The sequence below is a fragment of the Rhincodon typus genome, chromosome 18, assembly GCF_021869965.1.
Source record: "Rhincodon typus isolate 14 chromosome 18, sRhiTyp1.1, whole genome shotgun sequence".
Lineage (NCBI taxonomy): Eukaryota > Metazoa > Chordata > Chondrichthyes > Orectolobiformes > Rhincodontidae > Rhincodon > Rhincodon typus.
In genome coordinates, this window is record NC_063349.1 from 992,570 (window position 1) to 1,010,744 (window position 18,175).

Sequence of the window (18,175 nt, forward strand, 5' to 3'; positions counted from 1 at the left end):
AGGTTACAGAGGGACATAGATAAGCTGCAGAGCTGGGCTGAGAGGTGGCAAATGGAGTTTAATGCGGAAAAGTGTGAGGTGATTCACTTTGGAAGGAGTAACAGGAATACAGAGTACTGGGCTAATGGTAAGATTCTTGGTAGTGTGAATGAGCAGAGAGATCTCGGTGTCCACGTGCATAGATCACTGAAAGTTGCCACCCAGGTTGATAGCGTTGTTAAGAAGGCGTACAGTATGTTAGGTTTTATTGGTAGAGGGATTGAGTTTCGGAGCCATGAGGTCATGTTGCAGCTGTACAAAACTCTGGTGCGGCTGCACTTGGAGTATTGCGTACAGTTCTGGTCACCGCATTATAGGAAGGATGTGGAAGCATTGGAAAGGGTGCAGAAGAGATTTACCAGGATGTTGCCTGGTATGGAGGGAAGGTCTTATGAGGAAAGGCTGAGGGTTTTGAGGCTGTTTTCGTTAGAGAGAAGAAGGTTAAGAGGTGACTTGATAGAGACATACAAGATGATCAGAGGATTAGATAGGGTGGACAGTGGGAGCCTTTTTCCTCGGATGGTGACGGCTAGCACGAGGGGACATAGCTTTAAATTGAGGGGTGATAGATATAGGACAGATGTCAGAGGTAGGTTCTTTCCTCAGAGAGTAGTTAGGGCGTGGAATGCCCTGCCTGCAAAAATAGTAGACTCGCCCACTTTAAGGGCATTTAAATGGTCATTGGATAAACATATGGATGATAATGGAATAGTTTAGGTTAGATGGGCTTCAGATTGGTTTCACAGGTCGGCGCAACATCGAGGGCCGAAGGGCCTGTATTGCGCTGTAATGTTCTATGTTCTATATCCCAGTCCACTGACCTTGTGCCCCAATATTCCAGTACACTCACTCCTGTTCCCCAATATCTCAGTATGACCTCTCCAGTTCCCCGATACCCCAGTATGCCGTTTCCCGTTCCCCGTACACTGTCTCCTGTCCCCGACAACCCAGTACACCAGCTCCCATTCCCGACACCCAAGTACACCGCCTCCTATTCCTCAATATCCCGGGACACTGACTCCTGTTCCCCGATACCCCGGTACACTGACTCCTGTACCCTGATTCCTCAGTACACTGACTCCTGTTCCCCAATGTTCCAATACACTGTCTTGTGTTCCTCGATACTCCAGTACACTGTGTCTGGTTCCCCAATACCATGTACGTTGTCTCCATTTCCCCGATATCCCTGTAGGCCATCTCTGTTCCCCAATACTCCGGTTTGCTGTCTTCTGTTGCCTGATTCCCCAGTACACTGTCTCCTGTTCCCTAACACACCAGTGCACTGTCTGCTGTTCCCCAATACTCCAATACTATCTCCTGTTCCCCAAATCCCCAGTACACTGTCTCCTGTTTCCAAAACCCCAGTACACTGTCTCCTGTTCCCCGAATCTCCAATACACTGTCTCCTGTTCCCAATACCCCTGTACAAAAACAGAAGTTGCTGGGAAAGCTCAGTAGGTCTGGCAGCATCTATGAAGAAAAAATCAGAGTTAATGTTTCGGGTCCAGCGACCCTTCCTCAGAACACACCAGCTGAGCTTTTCCAACAACTTCTGTTTTTATTCATGATTTACAGCATCCACAGTTCTTTTGGTTTTTACCCAATGCTGCAGTCCACTGTCTCCTGTTCCCTGATACCCCTGTACACTTTCTCCTGCTTCCCCATACCCTGTACACTGTCTTCCATTCCCCGATCCCCCAGTTCACATTCTCCTATTGCCCAATGTCCCACTACTGACTCCTGTTCCCCAACATCCCAGTACGCTGACTCTGGTTCCCCAATATCTCAATATACTGACTCCTGATCCCCAACACACCAGTACACTGTCTGCTGTTACCCAACACATCAGTACACTCTCTCCATTAACCCAATACCCCTGGACACTGTCTCCTGTTCCTGATACACCTGTACACTGTCTCCTGTTCCCAATACCCCTGTACAAAAACAGAATTTGCTGGAAAAACTCAGTACGTCTGGCAACATCCATGAAGAAAAAAATCAGAGTTAACGTTTCAGGTCCAGTGACCCTACCTCAGAACACACCTGTTCAGCTTTTCCAGCAACTTCTGTTTTTGTTCCTGATTTACAGCATCTGCAGTTCTTTCGGTTTTTACCCAATGCCGTAGTACATTGTCTCCTGTTCCCCGATACCCCTGCACATTTTCTCCTGTTTCCTGATACACCCGTACACTGTCTTCCATTCCCCGATCCCCCAGTTCACATTCTCCTATTGCCCAATATCCCAGTCTACTGACTCCTGTTCCCCAATATCCCAGTACACTGACTCCTGTTCCCAATACACCTGGACACTGTCTCCTGTTCCCCAATTCCCCAGTACACTGTCTCCTGTGCCCTGACACCACAATTCCCCAGTACATTGTCTCGTGTTCCCCGAATCTCCAGTATACTGTCTCCCTTTTCCAGATACCCCAGTACACTGTTTCCTTTCCCCTGACTCCACAATACCGCAGTACACTGTCTCCTGTTCCCTGATACTCCTGTACACGGTCTTCCATTCCCTGATCCCCCACTACACTGACTCCTGATCCCCAATACCCCTGTGCACTGTCTTCTATTCCCCGATACCCCAGTAGACATTCTCCGGTTGCCCAATACCTCTGTACACTGACACCTGTTGCCTAATACCCCTATACACTGGCTTCTGTTGCCTGATACCCATGTACACTGACTCCTGTTCCCCCCAACCCCAGTACACAGGTCTGTTGTTCCCCAATACCCCAGTATACAGTCTCCTGTTATCCGATACCCTGTACACTTTCTCCTGTTGCCTAACATCCCAGTACACTGTCTCCTGTTCCCAATAGCCACGTACACTGTCTCCTGTTCCCAATAACCACGTACACTGTCTCCTGTTCGCAATAACCATGTACACCGACTCCTGTGCCAGATAACCATGTACACTGTCTCCTGTTCCCCAATACCCATGTACACTGTTTCCTGTTGCGCAATACCCCTGTACACGGATACCTGCTGCCCAATATCCCTCCCTACTTACACCTGTTGCCCAATATCCCTGTATACAGACTCCTGTTGCCCAATACCCTTGTACACTGTCTCCTGTTCCCCAGTAACCCAGTACACTGCCTCCCATTCCCCAAACACCCAGTTCATTGTCTCCCATTTCCCAAACACCCAGTACAGTGTCTCTTGTTCCTCAATACCCCAATACTCTGCCTCCTGTTCCCGAAAACCATACTACACGGTATCCTGTTGCGCATTACCCTATTACACTGTCTCCTGTTTACTAATGCACCAGTACACTGCTTCCTGTTCCCTAAAATCAGTGTTGCAAAGTTGTGTACAGTAATCATGAATCGGAAGGCAGGAAGCTAGAATTTGTTTGTAAAAATAATGACAAGGAAGAAGAGTGCATGGTTCCCTTCAGAGGTAAAGTGCTTTTCCAAGCATAGAGATTTGTACAGAAAAGAATGTGTCTGTATGTAGCTGAAGGCATACAGCCAATTCTGAAATTGAAACATATATCAATTGGCTGTGTGATTAGAAACCTTAGGCTTGTTTTGATGTTTTGGCAACTGTCTGGAATCAGCCAACTGTTTTAAACCAAGCACTTGGCAACTGAAAGCCAATTGAATTTAAATCTGATGGTTTTGACAACCTCAGACCAATGCTATTGTAAAAAAATTGATATATCACCCAAGGTATATAAGGAGAGGGTTTTTGAAAATCAGTATGAGAATGAACTGCCATCTGGGAAATAAGCATTTAGCTCTCACAAGAAATTGCCAGGCACTCTAAGCAAGCACCATCTTATCCATAAAAGGTACCACTGCACTTTGAGCTAAGACTCCTCACAGAAGATTTTACGGAGAAAACATCTCTTACAGCCTGATCGGTGGAAGAAAGGCATTTATGACTTGAGGATAGCAGAAGAAAGGCATGTAGACTTTGAGAGACTAAGTTTTAATTTATTTTCTCATTACTTGAGTTTAAATAAATAGAACTTGTGTTTGTTGGAATAGCATACCAGTAGACTTTAGTTCCATTAGGGAATAGTTAGTAGTTAAGGCAAAATTGTTCCGTTTGTTAGTAATTCTGTTAATTTGTTCACTGTTGGAGTTAAATAAATAAATTGTTACTTATAAAGTGAATATCAAGGAATTTCTTTCATTTAAACTCCCTTTCTCTGTAACAGTTTAACAGATTAGGTGATGAGAGCTTTTCTGGATGTTTTGGGTTTAATTATTAGAAGGGGACCTCTACTCCCACTATAACAGATTGGGGGCTTGTGTTTCGATTTTAATTATCAGAGGCATTTGACCTCCCCTTCTCCCTAACAGCTTGGCGGCTCAAAGTCCGGGATCTGGCCGGTTCGTGTACGGGATCTGAACAGATTTGGACAGATTTAAACAGACTTGGGGATTAGTGTCCTACATCTTTAAATAAAACTTAGGTGAAAAAAGTCTGTTTTATTTTGGTTACTTGTGGTTGGTTAACTGAAAAGTGTGGGAAATGGCTCTTAACATTGCTAATGAGGTTCTGGGATTTGAAAATGTTTACCAAATTTTCCAAGAATTTAAAAAACAGAGGAAGGATATACTTTTAGAACAGCAAACAGGCTAGAATTGGGTTTAACTAGGGACAAGAGGAAAATGGAAATTGTAAAGGAGTTAGTGAAGCATTTAAGTACACCAGAGAAACAAGAAAGTGCAGGGGAGCTAAAAAAAATTAAATTGCAAATAAGACAATTGGAGTTAGTGAACGAAAGGGAATTGAAACAGTGTGAATTATGGTTACAAGCAGAGGAAAAACAAAAAGAAAGAATGTTCGCATTGGAAAAGGTGAAGTTGGAACTAGAAGCAAAAAGACTTCAAATGGCAGAAGGAAAAGTACAAGATAGAAGTGAGGATGAGCAAACTCATCGTAGCCAACAGCCTGGTAGGGATACATACAAATATGTCCAAGCATACCAAAATTCAATGCAAAAGATATGGAAGCCTTTTTTATTTCCTTTGAGAAATTGGCTAGGCAGATGAATTGGCCAGAGACTGTGTGGGTAATGTTAATTCAGACCAAGTTGGTAGACAGGGCTAGTGAGGTGTTTGCAGTGCTGTCAATGGGAAGTGTCAGGAGAATATGAAGGCATAAAACAGGCTATTTTGAGTGACAACAGTTCAGAAATATAATGAAGGAACCGGGTCAGGCTTATGTTGAGTTTGAAAGAATTAAACATAGCAACTTTGATACATGGATGAGAGCATTAAAGGTAGAAAAGGCATATGAGAATCTTCGACCGATTATTCTGCTGGAGGAGTTCAAAAACTCACTTCCAGAAATGATAAGAACTCATGTTGAGGAACAGAAAGTTCAAGCAGCGAGAAGAGCTGAAGTGGCAGATGAATATACATTAGTGCACAAATTGAAATTTAGCTTCTGACAGCAATTTCATTCCATGAGGGATAGTGTTAGGAAGGGGAGGTCGAACTTTTCTGATAATTAAAATCGAAACACAAGCCCCAAATCCGTTACGGCAGAAGTAGAGATGACACGGTGTAGAGCTGGATGAACACAGCAGGCCAAGAAGCGTCTCGACCCGAAACGTCAGCTTTCCTGCTCCTCTGATGCTGCTTGGCCTGCTGTGTTCATCCAGCTCTACACCATGTTATCTCAGATTCTCCAGCATCAGCAGTTCCTACTTTCTCTACGGCAGGAGTAGAGTACCACTTCTAATAATTAAACCTGGAACACCCAGAGAAGCTTGCCTCACCTCACCAATTTTCCAAATGCCCTCATCTTATACCCTTGATGACCTATTAATTTCTTCACAATCCAATTGGTTCTAGGTTGTCAAAACCATCAGATTTAAATTTGATAGGACTTTAGTATCTAAGGGCTTGGTTTAAATTAATTGGTTCAATTTGAAAAGACGTGTCTTGCTAAAATGCTGCTTGGCTGTTCGATTTCAATTTTGGCGCTCTCTGTGCACCTACACTTTCAGCTGCTGATCAGATCTCCATTTTAACTCTAAGCACTGAAAAAACGCCATCTTTTAAAGGGCTTTCCCCCCATTTTATAATTTTACACAGACCAACTTCACAACAATAGAAAGTGAGAAAAAGGGAGATCCTTCAATGAAAAACAAAAAAGTAGATCACACTGTGAACAGTTTAACATAGGTGCAAAAAGAAACCCAAGAGGGTGAAAAAAGGTGAAAGGCCTCAGGTGTTTTCACTGTAATGGAGTGGGACATGTAAAATCACAGTGCCAGTGGTTTAAGAAAGGCACTGGGAAAAAGGATGTGGTAAGACAGGATAAACCAGTGGGATTAGTTGAGGTAGTGAAGGAAATCCCAAAAGAAGTCTAGGAGCTGCAGGAGAGTGCACACTCTAGTCAGGCGCTGGATAGTGAGATGGTGCCTGATCTCTACAAAGACTTCACCACTTCTACTCAGGAAGAACAGGGGGAGAAGGTAAAAAAGTTAAAATGTTGAGAGATTATGGGAGCTAAGCAGACTCTCATAATAAGAGATGAAAGTATTTGCACTCTTTCTGAAATTTTACCTGAGAGAGTGGTAACTTGTGGAAAAATGGACAGATTTAGCATTCCCGTGTGTAAGATCAGGTTGGAAAGTCTAATCAAGACTGGGGAAATGAAAGTGGAAGTGATTGAAAGAGTGCCTATTCCAGGAATACAGTTTGTTCTTGGAAACGACCTAGCAGGATCAAAGGTGGGAGCGAAGCCCCTTTAGCGGAGAAGCCGAAGGAAAACCAGGGAACTGAAGAGTTAAAAGAAAAATACCCTGGAATTTTTCCGGACTCTGTGTTAACAAGATCCCACAGCCGTAAGTTACAGCAAAAAGGAAAAACCAAAGAGAGAGTTGAAGAAGTTGAGGTCCAATTAGCTGACACCCTGTTTGATGAAATGATAAAGGAAAAACCTGAACAGGTAGAGGATCAGGCAGAGGCGTTTAGTTCTGAATAATTACTGGAATTACAACAAAAATTTGAGACAATAAAAAGTTTATATCATAAAGCTTACCCGGAAAAGGAATCAGAATGTATTCCCAAATGTTATTACCTTAAGGATGGAATTCTAAGGCGAAAATGGAGACTGTGGTAGGTTAGTGCAGAGGAGAAATGGGCGGAAATGCATCAGATTGTGTGGCTTGTAGTATACGGGTAGGAAGTATTGCAGGTAGTACATGAATTACCTGAAGGAGGTCATCTAGGGGCGAGGAAGACACAGGCTAAGATAAAAAAAATTTCTATTGGCCTGGATTACATAAAGATGTGGTTGAATTTTGCCATACCTATCATATGTGTCAAGTACTAGGAAAGCCACAGGCAATGATAAAACCAGCAATTCGATGCCAATTCCCACATTTGAAGAACCTTTCACGCGGTTTATGATTGATTGTGTAGGTGCTTTCCCTAAAACCAAAAGTAGGAACCGGTATATGAACCATAAAGTATGTGTCTACCAGTTTTCCAGAGGCAAATCCATTATGGATTGTTAAGGCAAAAAAGGGTTGTGGAGGAGTTGCTTGCGTTCTTTACCCATTATGGCTTACTCGGAGAGATTCAGTCAGACTAAGAGTCTAATTTTACTGCCAAACTATTTAAGGTGGTCATGGATGGTTTAGGCATCCAACACTTTAAATCAAGTGTGTACTGTACAGGTGGCATCAGACCCTAAAGACCATGCTGACGGCTTATTGCTAGGATTACCCAAATGATTGGGATAAAGGTATCCCATTTATATTGTTTGCCATTAGAGATGCCCCAAATGAATTGACTCAGTTTACTCTATTTGAATTGATATTCGGACACGAAATAAGGAGGACTTTAAAATTAATTAAGGAAACATCGATACATCTGAAGTTAGAGATCTCACAGTTGGATTATGTATCTGAGGTGACAGAAAGATTGAACAGAGTCGATGAATTACCTTGACAACATCTGAAGGTGGCACAGCATCTAATGAAGCAAGGAGCAGATAAGAAATCTAAAATTTGTACATTTGCCCATGGGGCTAAAGTATCGGTGCTGTTACCAGTGGTAGGAGACCCCTTCAAAGGAAGTTTTTGTGGGCCCTATCAGATTGAGGAGAAGTTGAGTTGGGTGCAATATCTGGTAAAGATGCCAGATAGGAAAGAACTTTATCAGGTAGGTCATGTGAATATGCTGAAACCTTACTATGGCAGAGACAGGGAATCAGAGAAACAGGTATTATTACTGCCCCTCAGAGTGAGGAACCAAATCGAAATGATTTGGATTTTGATGTGCCTCAAAATAAGTCAAATAATGAGTAAGTCCTTGGAGAATGTTTTAGGATAGTGAGCTATCTGTCTCAGGAACAGAGAACTGAATTGCAAGTGTTGGTGCAGCAATATGAAGACATATGTAGGAACAGAATGGGGAGCACTAATATTATAGTACATGACATTGAAGTACAGAATGCTGTTCTGTTAAAACAACACTTCTATTGGCTTAATCTTCTCAAAGCTGTGCAGGTACAGAAGGAAGTGTATGCAGTTTTGGTTACCACACTATCAGAAGGACGTGAAAGCTTTGGAGAGAGTGAAGAGAAGGTTCACCAGGATGTTGCCCGGTCTTGAGGGCACTGGCTATGAGGAAAGGATAAAAAGACTAGGATTGTTTTCACTAGGAAGACAATGGCTGAGAGGAGCCCTAATAGAGGTCTACAAAATTATGAAAGGCATAGATAGGGTGGATACTCAGAGGCTTTCTCCAGGGTCATAGTTTCAATTACAAGGTGTCACAGGTTCAAGGTGAGAGGGGGAAAGTTTAAGGGAGATGTGCGAGGGAAGTTTGTCATGCAGAGAGTGGCAGGACAATGGAACATACTGCCAGAAGGGGTAGTGGGTGCAGGCATGTTGGCAATATTTAAGAGGCATCTGGATGGTGACAAGAATAGGGAGGGAATAGAGGGATACTGACCAAATAAGGGCAGAAAGTTTGTTTTTTAGTTTAGTCACAGCATGTTGATTAGCACAGGCTTGGAGGGCCAAAGGGCTTGTTCCTGTGCTGTACTTCTCTTTTGTTCTTTTGAAGTGGAAGCGATGTTCCAAGAATACATTATCGAGCCAACTTAGCTTTTCTGATGAAGGGTCTAGGCCCGAAACGTCAGCCTCTCTGCTCCTATGATGCTGCTTGGCCTGCTGTGTTCATCCAGCCCTGCACCTTGTTGTCTTGAAAGTGATTGAAGTTCGCTGATCATGTTGGTTCCCAAACCTGATGGTACTCAACGATTCTGAGTGGATTACTTGAAGGCCAATGCCATAAATAAATTGGACTCATACCCAATTGCAAAGCTGGTGGACTGTGCAGAAAAAGTTGGACAAGCTGCTTATATCACAAAGTTAGACTTACTTCGTGGTTACCTTTGTTAGAGAGTGCGAAAGAAGTTTCTGCATTTGTAACTCCAAATAGGCTATATCAATTTAACGTAATGCCCTTTGGAATGAAGAATGCAACAGCCACATTTCAAAGACTTATGAACAAAGTTGTGCCAGGATTGACTAATTGTGCCATCTATATAGATGACTTAGTGATCTTTAGCTATTCATGGAAAGATCACCTAGTGCATTTGGCAGAGCTGTTTGACAGTCTATGGGAGACAAAACTGGTTATAAATTTAGTGAAAACTGAATTTGCGAAGGTAGAAGTGACGTTCCGAGGACACAATTTCAGACATAGGAGGATGACGGCGAGGAATGTGAAAACGAAGACCATTAAGGAATTTGGGTTCTGAGGAAGGGTCACCGGACCCGAAACGTTAACTCTGTTTTTACCTTCACAGATGCTGCCAGACCTGCTGAGCTTTTCCAGCAACTTTGTTTTTGTTCCTGACTTACAGCATTCACAGTTCTTTCAGTTTTATTAAGAAATTTCCAAGACCATCCTTGAAGAAAGAGGTGCTTCGATTTTTGGGACTGAGCAGATTCTACTGGAAGCATGTACCAAACCTTAGTGGTATGGTGGCTCTGCTGATGGATTTGCTAAAGAAGAACGAAAAATTTCAGTAGACAGAATAATGCCAAGGGGCATTTGAGAATTTAAAAGCCGTGTTAACCACTGCACCAGTTTTAGCCACACCAAATTTCTTGAAACCCTTTAAAGTCGCTATTGACGCCAGCGATGTAGGGGTTGGAGCTATGTTGTTGCAGGAGGATGATGGTGGAATTGAAAGGCCAATCAGTTATGTTTCAAAGAAACTCACCAGAAAAAATACTCCACCATTGAAAAAGAGTTATTGAGTTTGGTACTAGCCTTACAACATTTTAATGTTTATGTTACAACACTTTGGAGCTGTTTTGTATATAGACCACAAACTCGCATCTTCTTGGAAAGATTTAAGGACAAGAATACCAGACTATTTCATTGATTGTACATGTTGTGGGTCATGAAAATGTTATTGCAGATGCGTTATTGCACGTTTAAAAGAAAATATGTAGATAAGATAGAACTGGTACGTTCCAATGTTAGATATGTATGCAGAATTAGTATGAAAGCTGTAACGTTAGATTACTGATCTATTTATGTCATTATAATGGTGTTAAGAATTTAAAAAAAAAAGCCATCTTTTCATAATTTTCTTAAAGGGGAGGTGTTACTACGTTGTGTAGAGTAATCATGAATTGGAAGATAGGAAGGTGGAATTTGCTTGTTTAAAAATGATAAGGGAGAAGAGTGTATGGCTTCTTTAAGAGTTAAAGTGCTTTTCTAAGCTTAGAGACTTATACAGAATGGGACCTTGTGCTTCAATTTTAATTATCAGAGAGGTTCGGCCTCCCCTTCCATAACACCAGTACCCCAGAGCATTGTCTCCCGTTCCCCAAAACCCCAGTGTACTGTCTCCCGTTCCCTACTGCCTCAGGACATGGTCTCCCCTTCCCCAACACCCGGTACACCGTCTCCCGTTCCCCAACACACCAGTACACTGTCTCCCATTCGTTAACACACCTGTAGACTTTCTCGTATTCCCCAATGCACCAGTACACTTTCTCCTGTTCCCCAGTACCCCAGCACACTGTCTCCTGTTCACTACTACACCTGTACACTGTCTCCTATTCTCCACTATCCCAATAAACTCTGTCCTGTTCCCCACTAGCCAGCACACTTTCTCCTGTTCCCCAGTACACATTCTCCTGTTCCTTAAAATTTGAGTGAACCGTTCCCTGTTCCCCAATACCCATCTGAATCCGATTCTGAACCTAAAAAGGAACTCGAGGGCCCTCCTGTGGCACAGAGAAATTGTCCCTATCCCTGAACTGATAGTACTAGGTTCAAGGCCCACCTGCTCCACAGGTGTGTAATAACATCTCTGAACAGCTTGTTTAGAAAAATATGTTAGTTTAAAAAAAAGATTAAAACGCCACCCAATCCTGAACCTTATGTGGAGCATAATCCTGATTCTCAACCTGATTCCAATCCTAAACCTGATCCAGAGGTCCAAATCATTCCAATGCTTGATCAGCATTTACTGGACTATGATTTATACAATACTGACTAGCCTGGCCCAGCTCAGGATCAGTCCAGCACTGATGACGAGCCCAGCACTGGCCAGCACCAAGGTCAGTCCATACAAAGACCAGTTAGACCTGGGTCAGCATTTGCGTACACACCCACACATATTCAGACATGCAGGCAGACACACACACACAAAGGATACCTCTCGCCTTGACCACTGGGAATTCCTCTCCAATACATCATCGCTTGACAAGTCTGAATCTTCTGATAAGCTCAGGTGCTGCCCAAGCTGGAGTCCTGCAACCGAAAACGACAGAAACATCAGAGGGTCAGTCTGGGCTGATAGTTAGCTTGGACTGAGGGTCATTCCTGGTCAATGTGTGGGATTGGGTCAGTGTGGCTGGTTGGGTAGGTGGTGTCAGTGGGGATCAGTGGGAGTCGGGGGGGTCAGCAGGAGTCAGTGGGAGGGGTGGAATCAGTGGGGTGTCAGTGGTAGTCAGTGGGGGGAGTCAGTGGAGATCAGTTAGGGGTGTCAGTGGTGATCAGTGGGGCCATCAATAGGAGTCAGCCGGGGTGGTCAGTGTCAGTGAGTTGGGAGCTGATGGGGAGTCAATAGGGAGGTAAGTGGGAGTCAGTGCGGGCGCAGTTGGAGTCAGTGGGGGCATCAGTGTCTGTTAGTTGGGGTTGGTGGGGAGACAGTTGTGGGGGAAGGGGGGGGGTGGTCAGTGAGGGACCAGTGAAGGCGCTTCAGTTGGAGTCATTGGGGGGAGTGGGGTCAGTGCGGGTCAATAGGGACAGGGTAAGTGGAGGCAGGGTCGGGGGTGGGGTCAGTGAGGGGTGAAGTCAGTGGGGATCAGTGGGCTCTTTGTGTACTGCCATGCGGATGCTTCTTACCTGCTGCTGTGTGGAGGATATTCCTTGAGTGTTTGCTGCTGGAATCAATGGTGTTGCTGCTGGACGGTGTACTGGAACACGGTGTCTCCTCCTTCTTCTTCCTGTCCTTCCTGTAACTGGAGAAGACCGATTTCCAGAGAGATTTGGGTTTGGGAAGATCCTCGGCTGGGCCGCTTGCCTTCTGAGACTGCCTACTGTCGCTCTTTGATTTCTTCTCCTTTTTGCTCTTTCGTGGTGAAAATAAAGAAGCCCTCTTCTTGATTTTACCAGCGGAGTCCTCTGAGGAGGCGCCAGAACCTTCAACAATGGACTCCTGAATGGCCGTGGGGCTCAGGAACCTGTCTCCCAGCATCTCCTGCTTGTGACCATTAGTTAACCTGATGCTCGAGGGGAAGGTGGTGTCAGGCCAGGCTGCCTCCTGAGCTCTTGCCTGTCTTGGCCCAATCCTTGCCTGGCCAGGGGAGTCTTCACTCATTTCCATGTCTCTCATCTTCCTCAGCTGCTTCTCCATAGCATCCCGGAGCACCTGGCTCTTTACAGACCTCTCTCGAGCCCTCATTCTTTCCTTGGCTATCTCTTTGGCCTCTGGTGTGATGTATGTCAAGAGTCTCTGTTTAGGAGTTGTTAGCTTTGAGACTGCAGCCTGGGCTAAGTGCAATGGAGAGACTTTCTCCTGTTTGGGCTGGCTGCTTGGGGGTGTATAGAATTGTTCATGGATGCTGGTATCGGGTGTCCGGTCATCGTACGTATCTTCTACGTCATCAGCGAAGGGAATCTCATCAATGCTGTCCGCAAGGGACTTCCTCATACTGTCAGGCTGACTGCCTCCTGCTGTGTCATGAGCTGGCCCTAGTTGCTCACTACTGACCAATGCAGGGCTGCTCTCGGTCCCACTCGCCCTCCTCTCCCGGATCTTCCTCCGTCGGAGGGTTGCGGGCTCCTCACCAGCAGGAGGTGGAGGAGGTGGGCTAGATGGTGGAGTTAACATACTGTCCGAGTTGTTCAGGCTCACACTGGCTGCTGTCCTGGTGTTGCTCAAGCTTCCGTTCAGACCAAGCCCAGAGGTGCTGCTCAAATCGTGCTGAGCACCATCTGAACTCTTGGGATCTAGCCCAGTAGAGGGGCTTGGGGTGACAGATGCCAGGGGCTGTTCCTCCATACCCGATATGCTGGATGTACGAGAGGCTAGTGGTGGACTTGCTGTGTGGCTCCTATGCTCCTCAAACATCTCGTCTGGTGTGAAAGATTGAGGAGAGGCTGACCCAGTGGTGGATAGGGTGAAACTGGTTTCAGATCCACTGGTTCGGTCCACAGGGCTGACCCCCAAATTCCTCCTGAGTTCCATACTCCTCAGCCAGAACTCATCAACAGGGTCCTTTCGGGAGAGCTTGTCTCCACCCAGGTCAGCCAGTCTTTCTGTCACCTTGTTGTGGGACTCTGTGCTAAGGGTGATGAGTGGGGTGGATGTGAGGATACTGCACACGGGCTGAGTTTTCACTGGTGACTGAGCTTTAATGGAAATTGTTACTTCGGAACAGGTTAGTGGTTGGCAGCAGATAACTGATGGGGCAGTACCAGGGCTCTGTGGCAGAGAGATAACAGGGGATGGGGCACTGCTGGGGCTCTGTGGCAGAGAGACAACAGGGGATGGGGCACTGCTGGGGCTCTGTGCCAGAGGACAAGGATGGGATGGGGTAGTGCCAGGGTTCTGTGCCAGGGGGGTATGAGGGGATGGCCCACTGCCTGGACTCTGTGCCTGAGGGGTAGGATGAGGTGGGGCAGTGCCAGGGCTCCGTACTAGAGGGGTACGAGGGGATGGGGCAGTGCCAGAGCTCTGTGCCAGAGAAGAAACAGTGGGCTGAGATTTCACTGGCGAACAAGATGATGGAGTTTCTGGGTAGCATAGAGGTTGTGATTGGACAGGAGGGTGGTCAGACAGGGGGGTGCTCACTTCCTGCGATGATGTCATTCTCCTTTCAGAGTCGAGTGGCGTCACAAAGGGACCCCTGGGAGACTGGAGGTCAAGCTGCTGCTGAAGGGGTGAAGAGAACAAGCATTTCAATCAGAAATACACAGGACAACTATGTACATACAGTCACAGTCATAATACACCAACAGGTGCACAGGCTACAGAGTAAACCTTACTCTTTTAAACTGTAAGCAAAGTTCTGTCTACACTTTCCCGATCAAATGCTCTCAGGACATGGACAGCATGGGGTTAGACGCAGAGAAAAGCTCCCTCTACATTATCTGCAACATATATTCCCAACAAAGGTGTAGAATTAGGTTAGATACAGGTTTCTGCTTCCTCTACACTGTTCCCATCAAACACTCCTAGTACAGGAACAGCATGGGGTTAGATACAAAGTAAAGCTCCTGTTACTTTTTTAAATGCAAAGTAAAGCTCTGTCTGCGCTGTCCCCATCAAACACTCCCAGGACAGGGATAGCATGGAGTTAGATACAGAGTAAAACTTCCTTGATACTGTTACTATCAAACATTCCCAGGGCAGTGACAGCATGGGGTTAGGTGCAGAATAAAGCTTCTTCTACTCTCTCCTTTTACTCTTTTAAACGGAAAGTAAAGCTTTCTCCAGTTAGATACAGAGTAAAGCTTCCTCGATACTGCACCCACCAAACACTACCAAGACAGGTATAGCATGGAGTTAGACAGAAAACAAAAATTCTCTACTCTTTCAAATTGAAAGTAAAGTCAAAGTAAACCCCCCTGTACTCTAATAAACCAACATCAAACTCCCTCTACACTGTTCCCATCAAACACTCCCAGGACAGGGATAACACTGGTTCTGACACTCAGTCTTATTTTAGAATGCGTTTTACCTCTCAAAATGTCCCCTGCTCACTGTTGGGTTCAGAGCTGAGGCACAGACTATTGAAGGATAAGTATATAAAGATTCAGAGTAGCCAGGCCAGTTTGGAAGGGAAAGGGTGAATCTGGATCTGTTCATCGTACCTCAGGCTGGCTTTTCTGTGTCCTGTCAGACAATAATTGAAGATCCAACCTGCTCACTGAGTGCACTCCCTGTGCTGGTTTGAATCCACCTGTAAATATCAGACACATCAACTTAGATTGAAATTGGAACTTTTAAGGGATTCAGTGAACTCTGAGGACATGTCCAGAGGAGCTTCAAGAGACCTTGCAGGGTTTTAATGAGATCACAGTGGGTATTGAAATTTCAGAGGAGACTGATAAAGTCTTGCATAAACCTGCAGAGATTGTGGATGGATTTGGTGAGATATTAGAGATTGCTGAGATTTCAGCGAAGACCATAAGAAAAAGGAACAGGAGTAGGCCATTTGGCCCCTCAACCCTGTTCTGCCTTCGACCCTGTTCCGCCATTCAATAGGATCATGGCTGATCTGACATTCCTCACGTTCAATATCCTGTCCTTTCCCCGTTACGCTTGATTCCCCTATTGAACAAGAATCCATCTATCTCCATGTTAAATATACACGAGTACTCTGCCACCACAGCTCTCTAAGGCGAACAGTTCCGAAGACACTCAACCCTCAAAGAAGAAATTCCTCCTCATCACAGTCTTAAATTGACACTCCTTTATTCTGAGACTATGCCCTCTGGTTCTAGACATTCAGATGAGGTGAACCGTCTCTCAGCATTGACCCAGTCAAGCCCCTTAAGAATCCTATATGTTTCAATGAGATCACCTCTCATTCTTTTATACTCCAGTGAGTAGAGTCCCAACCTGTTTAGCCTTTGTTCTTAAGACATTCTCCCCATAGCAGGGATCATCCTAGTGAACCTTGTCTGAAATGCATTCAATCAAATGATACCTTTCCTTACATGAGGGGATGAAAACTGCTCGTAGTACTCCAGATGTGGTCTCACCAGCACCTTGTACACTTACAGTAAGAATTCTGTATTCTTATACACCAACCTGTTGAAATCAGGGCTAATATTCCATTAGCATTCCTGATTATCCTGCTGCATCTGTGCGCTAGCTTTCTGTGTTTCACATACAAGTACCTTCAAGTCCTTTTGTGTTGCAGCTTTCTGCAGTTTTTCTTCATTTAAATAATACTTTGATCTCCCTTCCAAAACGAACAACTTCATATTTTCCCACATTATACTCCATTTGCCAACTTTTTGCCCACTTACTTCACATATCAATATCTCTGTGTAAGCTGTTTGTATCCTTCTTGTTGTTTCCTGTCCATTAACCAATTCTCTATCTACACTAATATCTAACCTCCAACACCAATGGCTCTTATGATTTAACCTTTTGTGAGGTACTTTTGTTGAATACCTTTTGGAAGTCCAAATACGACATATCTACCGATCCACTCGAGTTGAAACTTCTTCAACAAACTCTTAATGAATCAGTCAGACATGATTTCCCATTCATAAAGTATTCTGAACTTTCAGGTGTCAAAGAGAATGTGGAAAATTTTGGTGAGCTTCAAAGGGTTTGAAGTGATTGGGGAGTAGTCTGCTGAGATTTGAGGGACTTATTGATATTTCGGAGGGTTCTGACACTCTCTCCTGAATGGGCTTGATAAGAAATTGGAGCATCTGGATGTGACTGAAAAGCAGTTTGAAATACCAGCCAGTTTTAATAAATTCTTACAAGAACATTGTGGAGTTGATAAGATCCCTAAAATATCTGACTTCTTCACATGCACAAGGGCAGCTTCACAGGTGAAGCTCTTAGCACCCTACCCAAGTCTATCATAGAAACAAAATAGCCCGATCCTGGAAATCTGAAATAACATTAAAAACATTCTGGAAATAAGAAACATCGGTGGAGAGACAAACAGAAATAGTCTTTCATTTGGTGATACTGTCTGAAGTAACTGTTGGTAGGTGTTATCACCTCCAGTTATGCCTTGCTTTATGTGGGATATCATAAATTGGTTTCAGCACAGAAGAAGGCCTTTCAGCCCATTAAATATTTGCTAGTCATGTCTTGCATGAATCCTACTCAGGCCCATACCCTCCCCTCTTTTTCTAGTTCTTTAACAACTTTTTTCTAACTTTCATTCTGAATCACAACATTTTATCAACTATATTTTCAATTTCCAATCTTCTCTCAACTTCACCTGTTCCATTTCTGACTTTTCCCTTTCCTTCCTGGACTACTGTATCGATTTCTGGGACTGGGCTGTCAACCAATTTCTCCCATGAGCCCAACAACTCCCATAGCCATACTGACACAACGTTTCCTCACACCCTGCTTCAGCTCAGAATTCTATTCTTGTAGGTTCTCTGACTCTGTGATAACATGGCAATTTTCCAGACTCATATTGCTGGTATGTCTTCCTTTAACTTCAACTTGCTTCACAAGAGCCTCAATGTTCTTTCAACTTTTTGCGATTCCATTTCTCAGTCATTTCCCACCACACCTTCAGAGGAGTTTCTGCTGAGGGTCTTCATGTGACTGAATCCTGATCCACCGATTTTCATACACATGGAGCAGGAGGGACAGTGTGTCCCAGACACCTTGAGGGTCAGTGTGTCCCTGTTTGTGGGATGAAGTTTCTTGGGCATCCCAATCTCTGGTGCACATTGCAGAGCCTCATGATTTATTGAGACAAAAGATTCGTTCATGTTGATGAAGACAGCCTTGTTTTATGCCTTATCCTCACCTCAGATCTTGAGAAGACATTTCTGGTCTGAAATATTCATTCTGTTTTTGTCTCTCCATCAATGCTGGATGCCCTGTGGACTGTTGGCTGCCTTTTCTATTTTAACTTTCAGAACCTATTCCAGTGTCAGGTTTAGTAGAAAACACT

General features: G+C 44.4%; 1 protein-coding gene across 1 annotated transcript in view; it reads right to left on the reverse strand.

Moving 5' to 3' along the window:
* The window catches only part of mical3a (microtubule associated monooxygenase, calponin and LIM domain containing 3a), a 385,628-nt gene that overhangs the window by 53,117 nt on the left and 314,336 nt on the right, over positions 1 to 18,175 (reverse strand). Inside the window, exons 27-29 of the mRNA XM_048607801.1 lie at positions 15,378 to 15,466; positions 12,405 to 14,436; positions 11,713 to 11,807 (exon numbers count right to left, since the gene is read on the reverse strand). Coding sequence (XP_048463758.1) covers positions 11,713 to 11,807; positions 12,405 to 14,436; positions 15,378 to 15,466 — 2,216 coding nt within the window. The remainder of the gene's footprint in view (positions 1 to 11,712; positions 11,808 to 12,404; positions 14,437 to 15,377; positions 15,467 to 18,175) is intronic.